The sequence below is a fragment of the Phanerochaete carnosa genome, assembly GCF_000300595.1.
Source record: "Phanerochaete carnosa HHB-10118-sp unplaced genomic scaffold PHACAscaffold_9, whole genome shotgun sequence".
NCBI lineage: Eukaryota > Fungi > Basidiomycota > Agaricomycetes > Polyporales > Phanerochaetaceae > Phanerochaete > Phanerochaete carnosa.
The window spans coordinates 2,006,234-2,021,563 of record NW_006767636.1 but is presented as its reverse complement, the minus strand read 5'-3'; the positions used below and the strand labels follow the sequence as shown (position 1 = coordinate 2,021,563).

At 55.1% G+C, this 15,330-nt stretch overlaps 6 protein-coding genes across 6 annotated transcripts; 3 read left to right on the top strand and 3 right to left on the bottom strand.

The window, feature by feature from the left end:
• The first annotated feature begins 827 nt into the window (after nucleotides 1–827).
• Nucleotides 828–2,270, top strand: PHACADRAFT_262611 (uncharacterized protein). The gene has a single exon (XM_007399845.1). The coding sequence runs from the start codon at nucleotides 1,011–1,013 to the stop codon at nucleotides 1,980–1,982; it is 972 nt and encodes a 323-aa protein (XP_007399907.1). The 5' UTR covers nucleotides 828–1,010; the 3' UTR covers nucleotides 1,983–2,270.
• Nucleotides 2,271–2,281: 11 nt separating this feature from the next.
• On the bottom strand, nucleotides 2,282–5,978 carry PHACADRAFT_212710 (uncharacterized protein; the record flags this gene model as incomplete). The annotated part of the gene is made up of 24 exons (XM_007399844.1): nucleotides 2,282–2,471; nucleotides 2,530–2,556; nucleotides 2,611–2,683; nucleotides 2,739–2,803; nucleotides 2,859–2,891; nucleotides 2,941–2,991; nucleotides 3,177–3,243; nucleotides 3,299–3,372; nucleotides 3,442–3,692; nucleotides 3,764–3,842; nucleotides 3,893–4,035; nucleotides 4,092–4,273; nucleotides 4,327–4,395; nucleotides 4,453–4,464; nucleotides 4,523–4,561; nucleotides 4,612–4,670; nucleotides 4,734–4,807; nucleotides 4,860–4,929; nucleotides 4,989–5,062; nucleotides 5,112–5,155; nucleotides 5,212–5,273; nucleotides 5,325–5,432; nucleotides 5,487–5,566; nucleotides 5,620–5,978. The coding sequence occupies 24 exons, from the start codon at nucleotides 5,976–5,978 to the stop codon at nucleotides 2,437–2,439; spliced, it is 2,130 nt and encodes a 709-aa protein (XP_007399906.1). The 3' UTR covers nucleotides 2,282–2,436.
• A 1,059-nt stretch (nucleotides 5,979–7,037) lies between these two features.
• PHACADRAFT_262607 (uncharacterized protein) lies at nucleotides 7,038–8,790 on the bottom strand. The gene is made up of 5 exons (XM_007399843.1): nucleotides 8,500–8,790; nucleotides 8,297–8,451; nucleotides 7,491–8,239; nucleotides 7,329–7,437; nucleotides 7,038–7,275 (listed from the first exon to the last, which is right to left on the bottom strand). The coding sequence occupies exons 1-5, from the start codon at nucleotides 8,705–8,707 to the stop codon at nucleotides 7,114–7,116; spliced, it is 1,383 nt and encodes a 460-aa protein (XP_007399905.1). The 5' UTR covers nucleotides 8,708–8,790; the 3' UTR covers nucleotides 7,038–7,113.
• Nucleotides 8,791–9,035: 245 nt separating this feature from the next.
• Nucleotides 9,036–10,084, top strand: PHACADRAFT_102442 (uncharacterized protein; the record flags this gene model as incomplete). Its single annotated transcript, XM_007399842.1, has 3 exons — nucleotides 9,036–9,101; nucleotides 9,157–9,289; nucleotides 9,360–10,084. The coding sequence occupies 3 exons, from the start codon at nucleotides 9,036–9,038 to the stop codon at nucleotides 10,082–10,084; spliced, it is 924 nt and encodes a 307-aa protein (XP_007399904.1).
• Nucleotides 10,085–10,327: 243 nt separating this feature from the next.
• PHACADRAFT_262605 (uncharacterized protein) lies at nucleotides 10,328–11,933 on the top strand. The gene is made up of 5 exons (XM_007399841.1): nucleotides 10,328–10,417; nucleotides 10,467–10,805; nucleotides 10,855–10,869; nucleotides 10,918–11,059; nucleotides 11,115–11,933. The coding sequence occupies exons 1-5, from the start codon at nucleotides 10,362–10,364 to the stop codon at nucleotides 11,835–11,837; spliced, it is 1,275 nt and encodes a 424-aa protein (XP_007399903.1). The 5' UTR covers nucleotides 10,328–10,361; the 3' UTR covers nucleotides 11,838–11,933.
• A 253-nt stretch (nucleotides 11,934–12,186) lies between these two features.
• PHACADRAFT_199615 (uncharacterized protein) lies at nucleotides 12,187–13,994 on the bottom strand (the record flags this gene model as incomplete). Its single annotated transcript, XM_007399840.1, has 7 exons — nucleotides 12,187–12,245; nucleotides 12,300–12,477; nucleotides 12,529–12,812; nucleotides 12,864–13,020; nucleotides 13,069–13,597; nucleotides 13,646–13,890; nucleotides 13,947–13,994. 7 exons carry the CDS (start codon nucleotides 13,992–13,994, stop codon nucleotides 12,187–12,189), a joined length of 1,500 nt encoding a protein of 499 aa, XP_007399902.1.
• Nucleotides 13,995–15,330: the final 1,336 nt, after the last annotated feature.

Here is a 15,330-nt window from a genome sequence, read left to right as displayed (position 1 = left end):
CTCTAGCTCGTGTAGGGGCTTGTACGTCCCACTGTCGGTCGACATGTCAAGCTCTTTCTCTAGCGTGGTAAAAAAGTGACTCGAAGGCGGGAGCAAAGGCGCGAACAAGTCGCGATGCTTGTGTAGCCATCGCCGTCTTGCGGCTTCTATGGAGGCCTTCTTACTGTTGATAACGAGCGTAACCTGTGTGGTATAAGTTTTTAGGGTACAGGGAGCGCGTAACTGCGTGAAAGCGCACCTGTTTCTTGTTTTCTGCGCGTGCCTTCTTCTCCGCAGGCTCTTCAGCCGCGTATGCTGACCCAACAGACGTTCTTTTCCGCTTCGAATGCTCCATCGCAGAAAAATACTGATCCAAGGTGTTGACGGCACCAGGCTTTTGCCTCAGGACGCGTTTCGAAGGTGCCGGCGTCGTGTTGCGCGAAGAGTTCGAGGTGGACGCGACCAAAGTGTTGGAAGTGGAGGAGAGGAGGTCGAGCTCGTCGTCAGAGTCTGGGCATTCTCGGGCTTGCCCTTGCTTGATAGCCGACATTTTTAATGTGGAGGAGACAAAAGAGCGGGGAACTGGTCTTGGCAGCCCTCAGAGGCCACCTCCCCGCGGGAACACGATATTTATGTGGCAGGCACGTGATGCACAACCGCCCGCGCCCATATTGGGAGTGATGGCGCATCATCCACTGCGCCTTCGCCGACATGCGACAGCGCCGGCTCATAAGTACGTACGGATTACCAGAGCCTTGAGCCTGGCGGTGCGAACCGATACTCGGATGACTCACCATTAGAGTTAAGTTAATGTCCAGCTACCGAGGAATGTTCGCACGGCGCACAGCACACGTTGTGCCAGTGGACAGCCTCGAACTTAAAAGCCTCACGTTCAACTAGGGTAGTATATAACAGTCCTGCAGCGCGGTTCGTAACTTCTTCCCCCCTTACTCTGCACTTGGCCAGCACCTACCATGCCCATTGCAGCTCGCCGACCAAGTGAAGACATACCCGTCAGCATCGCCGCGAGCATGGCATCCACCCTCCACCTCTCCGACTTCGTTTATCCCCAGGCAGCGAACCTCATTGCGTTCGCACCCCTCCCCGCCATCATCACCCGCACCGCCCTCACCGGAGGCGCATCCTTCCTCGACACCTTCTTCCTTGTGCCCGGCATCCTCTCACAGCAAGATGCCGTCAAAGTCAACGACGGCGAGTACCCTGCCACCGCCGCAATGACATCCGGATACGTCTTCCGCGTCGAGAACCAGGCGACGGTCGCGTTTCTCCAGCGTGTCGGCAAGACAGGTCACCTCGTCGACGTCGACGTCTACAAGACCAACGACCTTTCGCACATAGACCCCATAGCGTCCCTCTCGTACCTCGCCGGCATCTCCTCGACGATGGTCGTCGCTGTCCTCCTCGTGGCGATGAAAGACTACGCCGCACTGATGTTCCTGGGCACGCTCATGGCCGCACGTTTCCTGAATGTTGTAGTCATCAAGCGGCGGGCGACGCTGGGGTGGAAGGGAGTGAAGGAGCCGGGTCAAATGGGCGACCTCATGATTCTCGCCAGCCAGGACCGCTGGATCCGCATGCGAGGCACCGTCGACGACCTCAAGGAGGTCACCGCGGGCTCCTGGCTTCAGGAGATGCAGCCTCTCGACAGCTTCCTCGCCTGCACCGCGTCGCTGCTCATGTACGGCTCCATGGCGTTCGCTTGGAAGGCCTCCGCGCTCGGGAGCATCCTGACCGCGGGCCTACTGGTCCTGTCATCCGCCCTGCTCGGCATCTGTAACTCTACCACGACCAAACTCCGCATGTTTGGGTGCGTGGTCGGAAAGACGGGCGAGACTCCGTACGCGAGGCGCCGTGACATGGCCGATGACATCCTGAAGCAGACTCAGGCGCTCGGCTATGAGGACAACAGCTGGGCTGTGAGGTTGGGACTCGTCACGGAGATAAAGCAGGACAAAAAGGATGTGAAATCGGTGATTCTGTAGGCTCCATTCTTGGTTCCGTAAGTCTATGTACTTTGATTCTAGCCTCTTGCTCTTCGCCGTCGTTATATCCCTCGATCTGGATTTGTATTGTGGACGCCTCGGTAGTAGCTTTGTATTGTGGATGCCTCGGTAGTAGCCTTGTGTCGTGGATACCTCGGTAGCAGTTTTTGAAGATACCCTCCTAGAACGATCCTAGCTAGTGCAACACTTAACTTCTTTGAGGATGTTGACTCCCATGCGGTGTTTATAACAGTTCGAACGGATCAAACGACTCGGATGCGGTGTCATATGAATGGAAGCACGGTATGTCTTAGGAAAGGGTCCCAACAACAGAAACATGAGTCAATTCACCAGGACCAGCATGAGCTTACACAAAAACTTCGACACGCAAACTCTCCAAACCGTTCCCGAACACTGACAAGATACCGAAAGAAAATGCTGGCTTAGCCACCATCTACGCCGTGAAGTTACCCTTGATGATGTCGGCAGCTATAGAAAACGCTGATCAGTCACTCGCAGGGAAGTGAGCACAGACCACCGTGCGCACCTTGTTCCGCGAGAGCGTACGTGAACGCTGACAAGCACGGTATGAGTCGACGGCTCAGATACTCATGAAACGAGAAAATACCTTGGGTATGACCGGTGAAGTGCAGAGGCACGACAGACATGTCGACAACACGCAAGTTGTTGGTACCGTAAACCTGGGAGAGTTCGTCTGTGAGGTCCGTACAGCTTGCGTAACGCCGATAGACAAACCGTGAGACTGGGATCAACAACACCGCCCTTCTCCTTCGGCAACATCGAGCAACTGCCACAGGTATCTGCAGCGAATGGTATCAGCCGGGTGTGCTATTATGGATAAGGTAGTACACGTACGCCAGGTTGTTACGAAAATGCTCTTTGCGAACTCTACGGCAGGATCAGCCATGCCCGCCCTCGCTTGTTACCAGGGACTTACCAACAAGCTGTTCGTCTGTCGCTACCTCCGGGCCAGGCACGACTTCCTTCTCTGCTAGGCTGTCAGCCGCCGACATGGAGATCAGGAGAGAACAAACGCGCCTATGATGTCTTTCATGGGTGACGTCTGACCGAGCCGTCGCACAAACTTGGCCGACTCCAGCATTATGTCGAGGTCTGCAGTGCGGGGCCAAAGTTCGTATGGATTTCTATACAGCACACGTTGGACACACATACCGGCTTCGTGATCAAAGTAGCGAGGGTCGATTTGTGGGGCCTTGGCGGGGTCACTGGAAGTGATGTGCTGGACACCACAACGTGAGCATTCGCTTCTAGCCGCAGCTGCGGCGCACACTCACAATGGACCCGCGCGAGAAGGGGTGGTTCATCGCGTAGAACCAGTCGACAAACTTCTTGCCCTCGATCGGCATGTCTGAACGCAGGCAAGTGTCATCACGGAGCCTCAGAGAAAGAAAGAAAGAAAGGCAGCACGCCTGCTTACCGGGCACGATCTTGGCGGGGACGAAGAAGACCTCGCAGCCCGGTCCCGTCTGGTGCTTGCCGGGCTCGAGGCGCTCGAGCTGGATCGTGTACTGCTCGAGCAGGCCGGGCGGCATGCCCTCGCGGGCGAGCCGCTCGACCTGCGCCTTCGCCTTGGCGTAGATCTCGTGTGCCTTCGGGGTGACCTTTTCGACAGGCAGGAAGGCCGACGTCTGCATGCCCATCGTGAACGCGCCCTCGCCGCGTTTGCTGCTGGGACGCGGTCAGACAGGCCGCGCGCGCGCGCGCGGGGTTGGAAAAGATGAGAGAGAGAGATTGCCTACTAGAGCTCCTGCTGCGCAGGGAGTGTGTTCGGCGTCCGGAGACAGTCGAAGGTCGCCCCGTCGTAGTCGGATTTCAGTTCTGCGGACGTCAGCGGCGGTTCTAGCGGTTGGACGGTCGCACGTGCGTACCGAAGGTGAAGAAGGCGAGGTAGTGCTCCTGGACGTTCTCGCCCACTCTTGGCAGGTCCATCTTGACTGGGACGCCGGCCTTTTCGAGCACGTCGCGCCGCCCTATGCCTGAGAGCTCTAGGATGTGCGGAGATTTTATGGTTCTGGAGGGACATCAGCCAGCGCAACTCGAAGAGTGGGCAATCGTAATCGTGCGCACCCGGCGGAGAGGATGACTTCTTTCTTCGCATGCACGACATATGTCTTCGTGTCGTCGTAAATGAATTCAACACCCGCTGCGTTCAGCTTGCCGTCGGCGCCGTCTTCGGTGAGAATCTTGCTAACCAGTGCGCGTACAAGCACGGTGAGGTTTTTGCGGTCTTTGTTAGGTAGGTAGTATGCCTGTTGTCCCGGCGTGAGAGACTAAGAGATGCGAACCAACGATAGAGACTCACTGTCGTGGCATATGACCGTGTGCCAGTCCTTGGGTCTTGGCTGTTCATCATCCATGCATATCCACTCGGCTAGGCAAAGCCCAAGCTATAAGCTACTACAGCGAATATATGCGGCCTTTCACTTACGTCCCCACCATACTACAGTGGCTCGTAAGCTTCGTTTATCAGAATAAAGACGTGAAGAACGTGTACGTACTGGTCGCTGCGCCGGCGGAATGCCAGCGTTGGCCAGGGTCTGGTGCCCGTTCTTAGAGGTGCGCGTAGACTTCTTACGGGAAGGCTCACCTGGTGTGCAATAAGATCAACATCGCTGATGGTCTTGGGAAATCCGAAGGCGACGGAGCCTAAAAAAGTAGTGATCTATGAGACGGAATGCTTCGCTGGGGACCAGAGACACGTCGGCACACCTTGCCTGGAGACGTCGTTCTCGTATCCGGGCAAACCGAACCTCTGCTTTTGCTCAGGGGCTGGCTCAATGAACCTGGGGTATCCATCATGAGCGCTCCATATCTGCGGCTGCAGCGAACACGTACCGCTCGACCTTCTGTGAATACTTCTGAAAATTTTTCCAGTTCCAACCGGGGTTTCCTAGACGCTCGATGTCTGCGACAAGAGGCACGCTTGAGACGTAGGGTCACCCACACAAAGTAGGTGCTACGTACCGTTGATCTCGTCAGCAGGTGGCTTTGTCCATATCAAGAAGTTGATGCCTGAAGACCCTCCAAGGCCTCGACCGCTGTCACAGACATTAGCAGCAGATGACATTCGTCGGCGGGGGTGCGTACCGGTTCCATTGAAATTCCCTGTCGCTGACCAACTTCTGCTTGGTCTAATGGAAGGGCAGGGTCAGTAGAGTAATAGTAGCAACGGACGGATGTCGCGTACTGTATAAAAATTCCAGTCGTAGTCTTTGTCCCCGAAGTGGCGCAAATAGGATACGGGGGTCACTGATGATAATGTAGGCGCTTGGACGCACAGGAAATGCCAAGATTACTCACAGAGGGCGGGATCGTGAAGGTTGGCGTCTCCAGCTTCAAGAACACAGACCGTCGTGTTAGGATCATCGGTAAGGCGCGCCGCCAAGGCCAGACCGGCGGTGCCGCCACCTGCGCCAACAGTAGGTAGGTCGACTCGAAAGCTCAGTATCGTAGGAGGCTCACCGATGATGATGTAGTCAAATGACTTGGAAACAACATCGTGCAAAGGGGCAGTCATAACGGCGTGTTGTTCCAGGGTAAATCTAGTAGAGCGGCGCAGTGCGCCTGCTCTCATATCCCATACAGGCTTTTATACGCATCATATGCCCTTGCACGCGAGCCCCTTGCACGCGATGGACCTCGGCTGACGGTTCGGGGGTCACCGATGCTGACGGGTGGACAGACGAAAGTAGGCGGATAAAACATCTTGAACTGGAGGCAACCATGAGACAGTCCCCTCTGGGCGGTCTCAGCCTCGGGGTCCTCAGGTACACTACCGTATGTAGCAATTAGATCAAAGAGGTGTAATTGGCGCCTACTTTGCCCACCGAGCGAGCTCCTCGCTTTCTTCAGATCCATCATACTTTCCGTCAAGCTGCCTGGGTGCTGTGACGGCACATGCTCTGAAACTTCGTCGTCTCCCTTCTTGGCTTCTTTGGCTGAGTACCTCGGCATTTTGAGGCAATAATCAATACTCAAGTACTCGTGAGTAGTGCGATAAGTACTTGAGAACTGATTATTGCCGTTGTCTCAGCTCAGCTGATGACGGCGCCACACGGATATCACGGGAGCTCTTTCAGCGGCTTTCGGATGTGCTTACACGCACGAAAATATCCTCGATTTCATCGACATCCATTGTGGCACGCTATCTTGTACAAATGCGTAGTGGCGCACTTGAGTTATTGATTGTCTGTGTGCACAATATCAATCACTTTGTGACATTATTATTCATGACTTGGTCTCGAAACTCCAGGACCCAAATTCGATTTAAATTCTCAAACATTCTCGTTCTCGCTTGGTCACAAATTTTTGTATCTCGATCACATCCTGGGCCGCATCTCGTTTTCGTCTCGGCCCCGCGGAGCCGAGGGGACCGCTTGTCATGCATGTCATGTGTCACAGTCGCACAGCACAACCAGCTGGTTGTCCAGCTTCTGCGCAAGCTGTTCCCTGCAGCCGACCCGAAGGCTCTATCGCTATATTCCCTGACCCTTCAAAATGCTTCAAAATATGGTATGAGCGACATAAAATGCACGTACCGGAGGCATTAGTACTTTTAGATTGGACACACAAAACTACCGTGTGGTGGCGCATGTCCGTTATAGGCGCTCTCTTGTAGACGACTTGACTTGTGCTGCAGCTGCATACCCTCTGAAGTCTGCGATTCGGTGTGTAAAAACATGCAGTAGGAACCCGACATTCACAGACAGACTCGTTAGCGCTGTGGTAGGAAGCGGGTAGGCTTGGCTCGGGCTCAGGGTTTGGGAGAAGCAGCACCCCGAAAAGCGGTCTCAATGTCGAGCCTCCAACGACGAGCTACAATGCGGATGGACACAGTAGCGCCTCTGGTCATATTTCGCGAGCTACGTGGAGGGATTACTCAGGCACGCCACAACGTAGGCCACCGTAGAGGTCTAAGCTCGCCATGGAAGTATCGGGGGCAATTTTGCTTCCGACTCTCGTGGTGGAGCGTGTGACACGGGGCAGCCTCGGATGCCCAAGCCCTTCGCTGCGGGCACAGAAATACAGAGTTTCATTGACAAACGACCCTGGATACAGTCACATACATGCACAAGTAGCGAACCTCGGATCACTTTGGCGGGTCTACGTTGTTGGCCTGAGTCTCTGCTTGCGGCTGGGCCGTGCGCGCCATTGCCGCACCCAGAGCCTGCGTGCGGAAAGCGAGGCCGCGGGTCTTCTCGATGACCGACTGGTAGATGGGCAGTGGCGGCCTGTTGATCTCGATGACGTTCTGCGGACAAAGACTGAGCAGGGCCATAGACAACATTCACCAATGGCACATACCTTGCCGAGATCAATCTTGGCGTCCGCGCCCATCCGGGTCTCTCGGATGAGATTGACGATCCACTTCTCGCCCTCGTCGCGAGACAGGTTGAGGCGTTCGGACAGGTCACTGTGATGATGATTGAGCCAGGGGCATCCTGGTAACAATGTCGGTCCGCTTACCCAATATCTATCCTCTGATGTATCCGGCAGTAGGCCTCGCTGATGAGGTACCGCGCGTTCTCGAGAAACTCGTCCTTGAACTCTGCAAGGAAAAAGTCATTCGCGACCGCAACCTCTGCTTTGCTCAGCTCGCGCTGCGCCGCTTCGAAGTCAAACTCAACGTAGAGCTCCTTGAGGAAGGCGGTGATGGGGTCCTGGTATTGGTACTCTTCCATCTGGATGACCTTGACCACCTCGCGGATGGAGTGGCGCACGCGTGCCGAGACAGCGCCGCCAGGGACGGCGGATGCCTTGCGCGAGAGCACAGCGGCAGTTGCGAGGAAGCGGAGGATCCATGAGCTCGACGTTTGGATTGTGCTGAGATAGGCTGGGGCGAGGAACGTCTCGAGCAAGAGCGTCCGGCCCTGAGGGTGGTTGAAGTACACGAAGAGCGACCAGTGCAGGAGCCAGGTACGCGAATGCAGCTGAGACAGCGCGGGATCAGATGCGGAGGAGGTAGAGAAGGCGGGATGTGATGGCGCGCGGGAGTCGATGGCTTCACGGAGAGTGTTGAGCTCTTCGAGAGCGATTTCCCACTTTCCTGTAAGGATGTCGCAAGCGAGCTTTCCCCAGTGCGCGGACATGGTCAGATCAGGGTCTGTAGAGAGGACACGGAAGTGATATAGGTAGTCGGCAGCACCGCTGTAGTTTCCGTAGGTGTACTGAAATTGGCCGAAGTTGTACAACGCATTGATTTGTTCGAGGGTGACCTGCCCAAGCAGCAGTTCGTACTTTTATCAGCAAGAAAGAAGAGATGAGGGACATACACCGTAGTGTTCCTTGAGGTATGCCAGATTTTGGTTCTTGTCTTGCCGCAGAGCTTGTGCGACCTCTGGGTTCTCAATCACGTTCAAGACAGCTTGGGCCTCTTGTTGGAGACGCTCGTTTGTGTGTACAGCACTTTCACGCTTTCCCTGGAACTCTGTGAATGGTCAAAGATAGGAAAACAAGACATGCGGATCGGGCACACCTGAGGGGACCTCTTCATTCGGGTTTAGCTGCTCGAACAAGCTTACAGCATAGTCCACCATGTTCGTTCCCTTCGCCAGCTCATATTGGGCGGCTTGCACTTGTTTAATCGGGAAGAGCTCGTTCTCTACAAGATGTGCAAGGAGAGGGAATACGAGATGGCGGTCGAGGTACGGGACGATGGTTTGTGTCAAGTCGTATTCGGCCATGTTGAGGGGAGAACGAAAGTTGAATATATGACTTGTACTCCAGATGGATTATATATCAACACACTGGCCGTTTTGTGGTTAAGAACGACAGTCTCCGTAGAATAGCCAGGCTTGGTCCAAAGCGCGATACTCAGGTCAAATTTTGGTCACAAATCAGCTAAATTAGGGCAACATGCGGTCACGGTGCTACACCGTAGACCTCGAGCGACACGTCTCTGCACCGCAAACACACACCTTCCACGCCTAAGGGTGATATAGGCTCGTATATATACCCTCGCTGTCCTTTAATTGACTTCGCCTGCGAGCTTAACTGGACTTTACTTCCACGATGACCTCTATAACTCGTAATTTACCGTGGTTTGTAAAGGATCTTGGAGTTGCTATCGTCGGAGAAGTATGTATTCATTTCTGAACGTATGCTGCAGCCGTTGACTGACTCGTTACTGCAGAAGTGCTATGTTTCTCTTGTGGAGAACCTCAACTTTGGGGATATGGACTGCTTGAAGTATGCGCTTTCTAAGGGGCTGGGCATTGGGATTGTGGTCGGCGGGTCGATTATGAAGGTGCCACAGCTCCTGCTAAGTGAGTTGCAATTACTTTCAGGCCATCAGGGACGTGCTCGCTCGCTGCGAACTCACAAATTTCCTCATAGTTATCTCCGCGAAGTCAGCGCGAGGACTTTCCCTTTCAGCCTACGTCCTTGAAACTCTAGCGTACGCCATCACGCTCGCGTACTCATATCGAAACAACTTCCCGTTCTCAACCTACGGCGAGAACTTTTTCCTTACCCTCCAAAATATCATCATCACCCTCCTCATCCTCCACTACCCCTCCTCGAGGTTGACACGAACGCAATCGTCAGGCCCGCGCCTCGCGTTGGCCACCGCGCTGACCACGGCCGGCGGGATCGCGCTGTACGCCGCACCGGCGCCGACGCTTGCCGCTCTCCAGATGGCGACAATCCCACTGTCGTTGTTCTCGAAGATCCCACAGATACGACAGAACGCGCGCGCCCGCTCGACGGGTCAGCTCTCTGCCTTCGCCGTCATCTCGCAGGTTGCAGGATGCCTGGCGCGGCTGTTTACGACCAGCGCTGAGGTCGGCGACCCGATCCTCACTGCCGGTTTTGCGCTAGCGCTGATCCTCAACATCGTCCTCGGTATGCAGATGTGGTCGTACTGGGGCAAGGACGGGAAGGACGCGGGTGTGCCTGTTGAAAGCAGATTCGAGGAGAGTGAGAAGGAGAAAATCCCTGCCGCTGCCTGGCAGGAGGATGGCAGGGTCGAGGTGATTATCCAACCTGCATCTCCTGCTACCTCGATCGCCACACCGACGCGTCAGCAGCCTGGCAGGAAATGGGCGAGGAAGGTTGACTGAGTGTTTGTTGTATGTTCTGTGTCGCGACATGTGTTCTCGTAATATCCTACTCTGTATTCTTTATCTCGTGGTCGTGAGAAGATGTTCGCCAGGCCTACGATGCGGCATCTGCCGAGCCCACACCAGAGTCACGACGCGACTTGTTTCGATTGTGAGCCGCATTGTCCCGACGCAAGAGTTTCTGTCCCTGTATGGTCTTCGTCTTTCCTTCCACGACTCAACCTCTGAGATCACCTCTCTGATACTTACTATGACAATCCAACTATTCAGACGAAGGATGTCTAGCTACGCTTTCCGCATCGCGCCGTCGATACAGGCCACAAGCAAGCCGCCGTGCGTCCATCGATCTCTACCATCCGCCCCTCCGTTGATTGCATCCAAGGATTCCGCAGGCGTACAAATGGGCGGAGGCGTACAAGCCTCAGCCAGGAAGACCGCTACTGGACATGTCACAGGGCGTCCCGGGCATACCTCCGCCGAAGCCCCTGCTCGACGCACTTGCACTTGCGGCTTCGGACCCAGAGAGCTGTGGGTACGTGGCCAATGCAGGCGAACCAGCGTTGCGCGATGCTGTCGCATCGGAGATGAAGACAGTGTACGGCGAGAGCACGGACGTCACGGCAGACGACGTCTTTATCACGGCAGGCTGCAACCTCGCGTTCACGGCCGCCATCATGGCCGTTGCGCAGAAGGATGACGAAGTTATACTTCCGGTCCCTTGGTGCGTCGTATGTCCCCTTTGCGTTGTGCCACGCATTGACAGCGAGCAGGTACTTCAACCATGAGTGAGTTCTGTCCGTCCCGATGCGACCACAGCGCATGACCTTCGCTAGAATGACGCTCTCCATGCTCGGTATCAAGCCTGTCTGGCTGAGAACACGTGCGGAATTGGGGTTCCAGCCTTCAGTCGAGGAGTGCGAGAAGCTGATCACCTCTTCGACGCGCGCGGTCGTGTTGGTCACACCGAACAACCCAGTATGTCGCCATGATGCTATCCTCTGGACGCGATCTGAATGTGGTACACGTGCAGACAGGTGCTGTGTATTCTCCAGAGCTAATTGCCTCGTTCGCTGTCCTGGCATACAAACATTCCATCCCATTGATCATGGACGAGACCTACCGCGACGTCATCAGTACTGGCCCGCCTCATCATCTCTTCTCAAACAAGCCTGTGCTCCCCAAGTCACTTCCGTCTGGCTTGGCCCTACCAGCAGACTGGAACTGGCGGCGGACACTGATCCATCTGTTCTCCTTCTCCAAGTCATATTGCATTCCTGGGCATCGCCTCGGGTTGATCGTCTCGTCGCACGATCTGAGCTCGGCAGTCAACACCGCGCTCGACAACATACAGATCTGCGCCCCACGCCCGCCTCAGCGTGCACTTGCGCCCCTGCTCCCCTCTCTGCGCCCGTTTGTCCAGGAAACTGCGCGGGCGATTGACGCGCGGCACAAACTCTTTAGGGCGCACCTTCCCGAGCGGTGGCACATTGGGAGCCAGGGCGCTTACTATGCGTTTGTGCGTCATCCGTTTAAGGACGTCGATGCCGCAGATGTATGTAAGAAGCTGGCGGAGGATATTGGAGTGCTTTGCTTGCCCGCGGGCTTCTTTGGTCCGGGACAGGGAGGCCGTGCTGAGGGCGGTATGGGGAAGTGGATCCGGTTTTCGGTCGCCAACGTGGATGATGAGAAGGTGAAGCGGGTATGTGAGCGGTTGAGGGAGTGCGAGCGAGCGTTTGGGTGGGCGATGGATTAACTGCTTACAAGACCTGCCAGAACCATACTCTGGCAGTAAGTACGATGCCATCTTTTCCTGTGTCGCGAATAATGCTATGGACTCTGTACTACGATTCATTGTAAGACTCTGAGTGGTCGATTGCATCCAAAATTTAGGTCATGCACTGGAGACGCGTCAATTTTTAGAAGCTCGGATTTAATCCTCGGGATACTACGGTTCGGAGATGTCGGGACGCCGGAGATTTGCCAGAATGCCGAACACTTTGTGGCGTCGGCTCGCTGCGGCCGCGTAAGCGCTTATCATCCTCTCCATTTACAGCCTTCTACAACACAGACGGAGGACAGAGAATTTAGTGCTCTGGAAGATCTCACATAACTGCAAGTCTTTTTTCCTGCGCAGTTTTTCGAAGTTTTTCGAGTTCATCCTCTGCATCAATTTCAGAACGAGGTTTCACGCGGACACGAAAGTCAGCGCACTCACTAATCAGTGGGCTTGTCTGTTCAAAGGAAGCCATACTTTCGAAAAGTAAGGCCAGCGATCCTGAAATCTTGCTTTCGTTCGGAGCCGAAGATGTGAGGAATATAGACGCAGTGGTCGGAGTACCCGACAAGACTGTCAACGCCTGTATCAGAGTACGGCCCACCATGGCCCAGAGCGGCTAAGTTGTCCGTTAGCAACTTATGACGCACGCTTTATCAGTGCCACATACCGCATAAACCGGATCTACACAAATCAGGCCAGATACGTTCATGTTTTTCAGACCATCAACGGCCGTCGTCGCGGCATGAACCATGACGACGTCACTGTCATTCCCGCGGCTGAAAACGTATTCTCGCAGCTGAAGAACGGCACAAGACAGCAGCGTTCGCGTAAGGAGCAGGCTGCACTGGTAGTGCGACGGTCGATTTGTAAGCTCGAGCGCGGAGACGACGTGCAATGACGTATTTATCCGGCTTTCAAGATCAGTAAACTCTGGATTGGTCTCTGGCATCTCTGGGCCATGTTAGGCATAAGCGATGTGAGTAAGCGCGCGTTCTCACGCACCACTCAACCGTTCGCCAACGCGAGACGCCTCAGCGAACAAAATGGCAGCCTTCAGGCGCAACAACAGCAGTGTCTCGGATGGCATCTCGGTCTTCGACTCGAGAACAGAGTCTTGGATCATCAACCCACCCTGTTGTCCGAGACCGCTGATTAACTCCTGATGGAAAATGAAAAGGCAGTCCATATACTCGATGCGATCACATACCGCTCCGTGATTCACGACTTCGACAGGCCACGCGGGTGTCGAGTGTGTCCACGTCGACCAGGTCCGCTCGAGTGCGAAGACCGTCCAGAACGCCCGGAGGCGGGTCCCGTTATCGATGTCGTCCACAGGCGAAGACGGCCGACTGCTGCCGCCCCAAGGGATCTTGTGCAGCTTGCATGCGACGGCGATGGACACGGCAGCAGCGGCATGGTAGCTGCCCTCCGTACGTCTATTTCTGTGCAAGAGGTAGTATGCGAGCAGTATCTCCGCCTGCAGTGTGTCCATGAGACGGCTGCGATCAAGGCTGGCGGGGATGGCTTGGAGCACAGAAGCCAGCTTCTGCTCCTCTCCCTGACGCATTGCAGCGTCATCGCTGAAGTGGGTGCCGATTAGCTCGATGGTACGGACGAGCAGCGCAGAAACAGGGGTGCGGTCAGTTGGGGGTAGTGAGGAACGTAGACGTGGCATAAACCGGGGAAAGTCGAAAAAGAAGCCGAAGGTAGGCCCGACCATGAGGAATGCCTGGATGCTGGAAAGTAGTGAGTAAGCTGAATTGCACAATGGGCGGCCTGCTCACATTTTCTGCAGTGCCTCGTGCCTCGTGCTCCCCGAAGAAGAGCCCATGGGCGATAGACGTGACTGGTGCGGATCATGCAGAAGTATCGGCCCGCTGTCGCCCTGTAGAGCCTGTATCCGCGCCTCGAGATCGGCAACATTTTCTTCCAGTACTTGGGAATGGGTCGGTCCGTTATCTGTGAACTCGCAATCTAGTATGCCAGCTTGAACACACTGGCGGCACGACGGCCGTTCGCCATTACATCTCTAAGCCCGAGTCCGTGAGTGCGATGGTATGAAATGGGGACGTTTATATTACTAACCATCTTGCGCCTCCTAAACCGCAGCCGATAGAAGTAAGTGACAGCCATGTGAGGTGGGTCAAAGGCATACCGGCAACGTAAGCATGCTTTTCCCCTGGGAAGTTGTGCAGGTCGAGAGGACTCAGATTCACTTGTCATGGCCGGTGTCTGGGATAACCTGAAGCTGGCAGCTCTTCATATATATGCGCAGCTGGGAGTAGTACGGGAAGCCACAAGCGCGCTCCTGTCAGATTGTATAACTTCGCGTAGACGCAAGTCGTTGCTTCGTTCGGAGCTCGACGACAGTCGTCGGACAAAGATGGAAAGCTGTCCCGCGCGCGAGCTGAGTCAGACGGCGGGTACCAAAGGGATCTGTAACACTAGAGAGATTTCCATGGACCATCGGAGGAGGTCAGAGGACGGCGGCCGATCGCTTTGACGGCGTACAAAAGACAAGGTTCAATGCAGTTGTTTCCATTTCGGCGAAAGGCGTACGACCGACGATCGAGAAAAAAAAAGCTTCCGAGGTGCTAGTGGGCGACTAATCATGACTACTTGCAGCGGATAACCTTCGCTCCTGAACCAATAGCGCGTCGCATTTCACCGCCGGAGAGGCACAAAGGGTGTATCACGACTGATGCGCGCATAAAGGTCGTATGTTGTGCGCTAAGGTAGTAAGCTGTCCAAATTCTCATTGGATAGCGAAGTGGAAATTGGCCGTCTCATGGTCCCTGTATTACGGTATGAACGGACCCTAGTGGGTACATGGAACGGAGGCAGAGGCAGCGAGATCCTCACATCACAGGATGCCACATCATGAGGCGTGTGAAGCATAGATTACCGCCACCTGAAGCACGGCGTTTCGGCGACTAGGAATCGATATCATGCCCGTCGTGAGACCGTCCAGGGTAATTAAGTTCAGAGGCGCCTTCGGCGTCGGCCCCATCGAACGACTGATGCGCCCGTATGTGTGCTGCTTTCGCCGAATTGCCAGCGATCCGTGATGTCACGGTCTCGACAACCCTGGCCGGTCATTAGCATAGGCAATACGACAGGAAAAAGTGAATGCCGAGCGCGATCCGCCCAAGAGTTTACCGCCGGCAGGGGTCGGCGACGTGCACAGGTGCCGGAAAACCCTGTCTGCGGACCCGGTGACTGGCTGCTGTCTCAATGGCGCCAGCTCTGCATTATCGCGGGTGCTCACAGCTGCTTGGGGTGAAGGATAAAGGAGTAGCCATGCTTCACTTCTTCTACCTCTGGTCGAAGAGCGATATATCGTCAATTGAAGTGTCGCTCTGGCATTAACTTCGTGAATACTGGTTCAGTCACCATCGGATAATAGAAAGCCTGCGCATAACAGGACCGGGAAATTGTGCTACAGTACCTTGTATTGATGTAACCTATC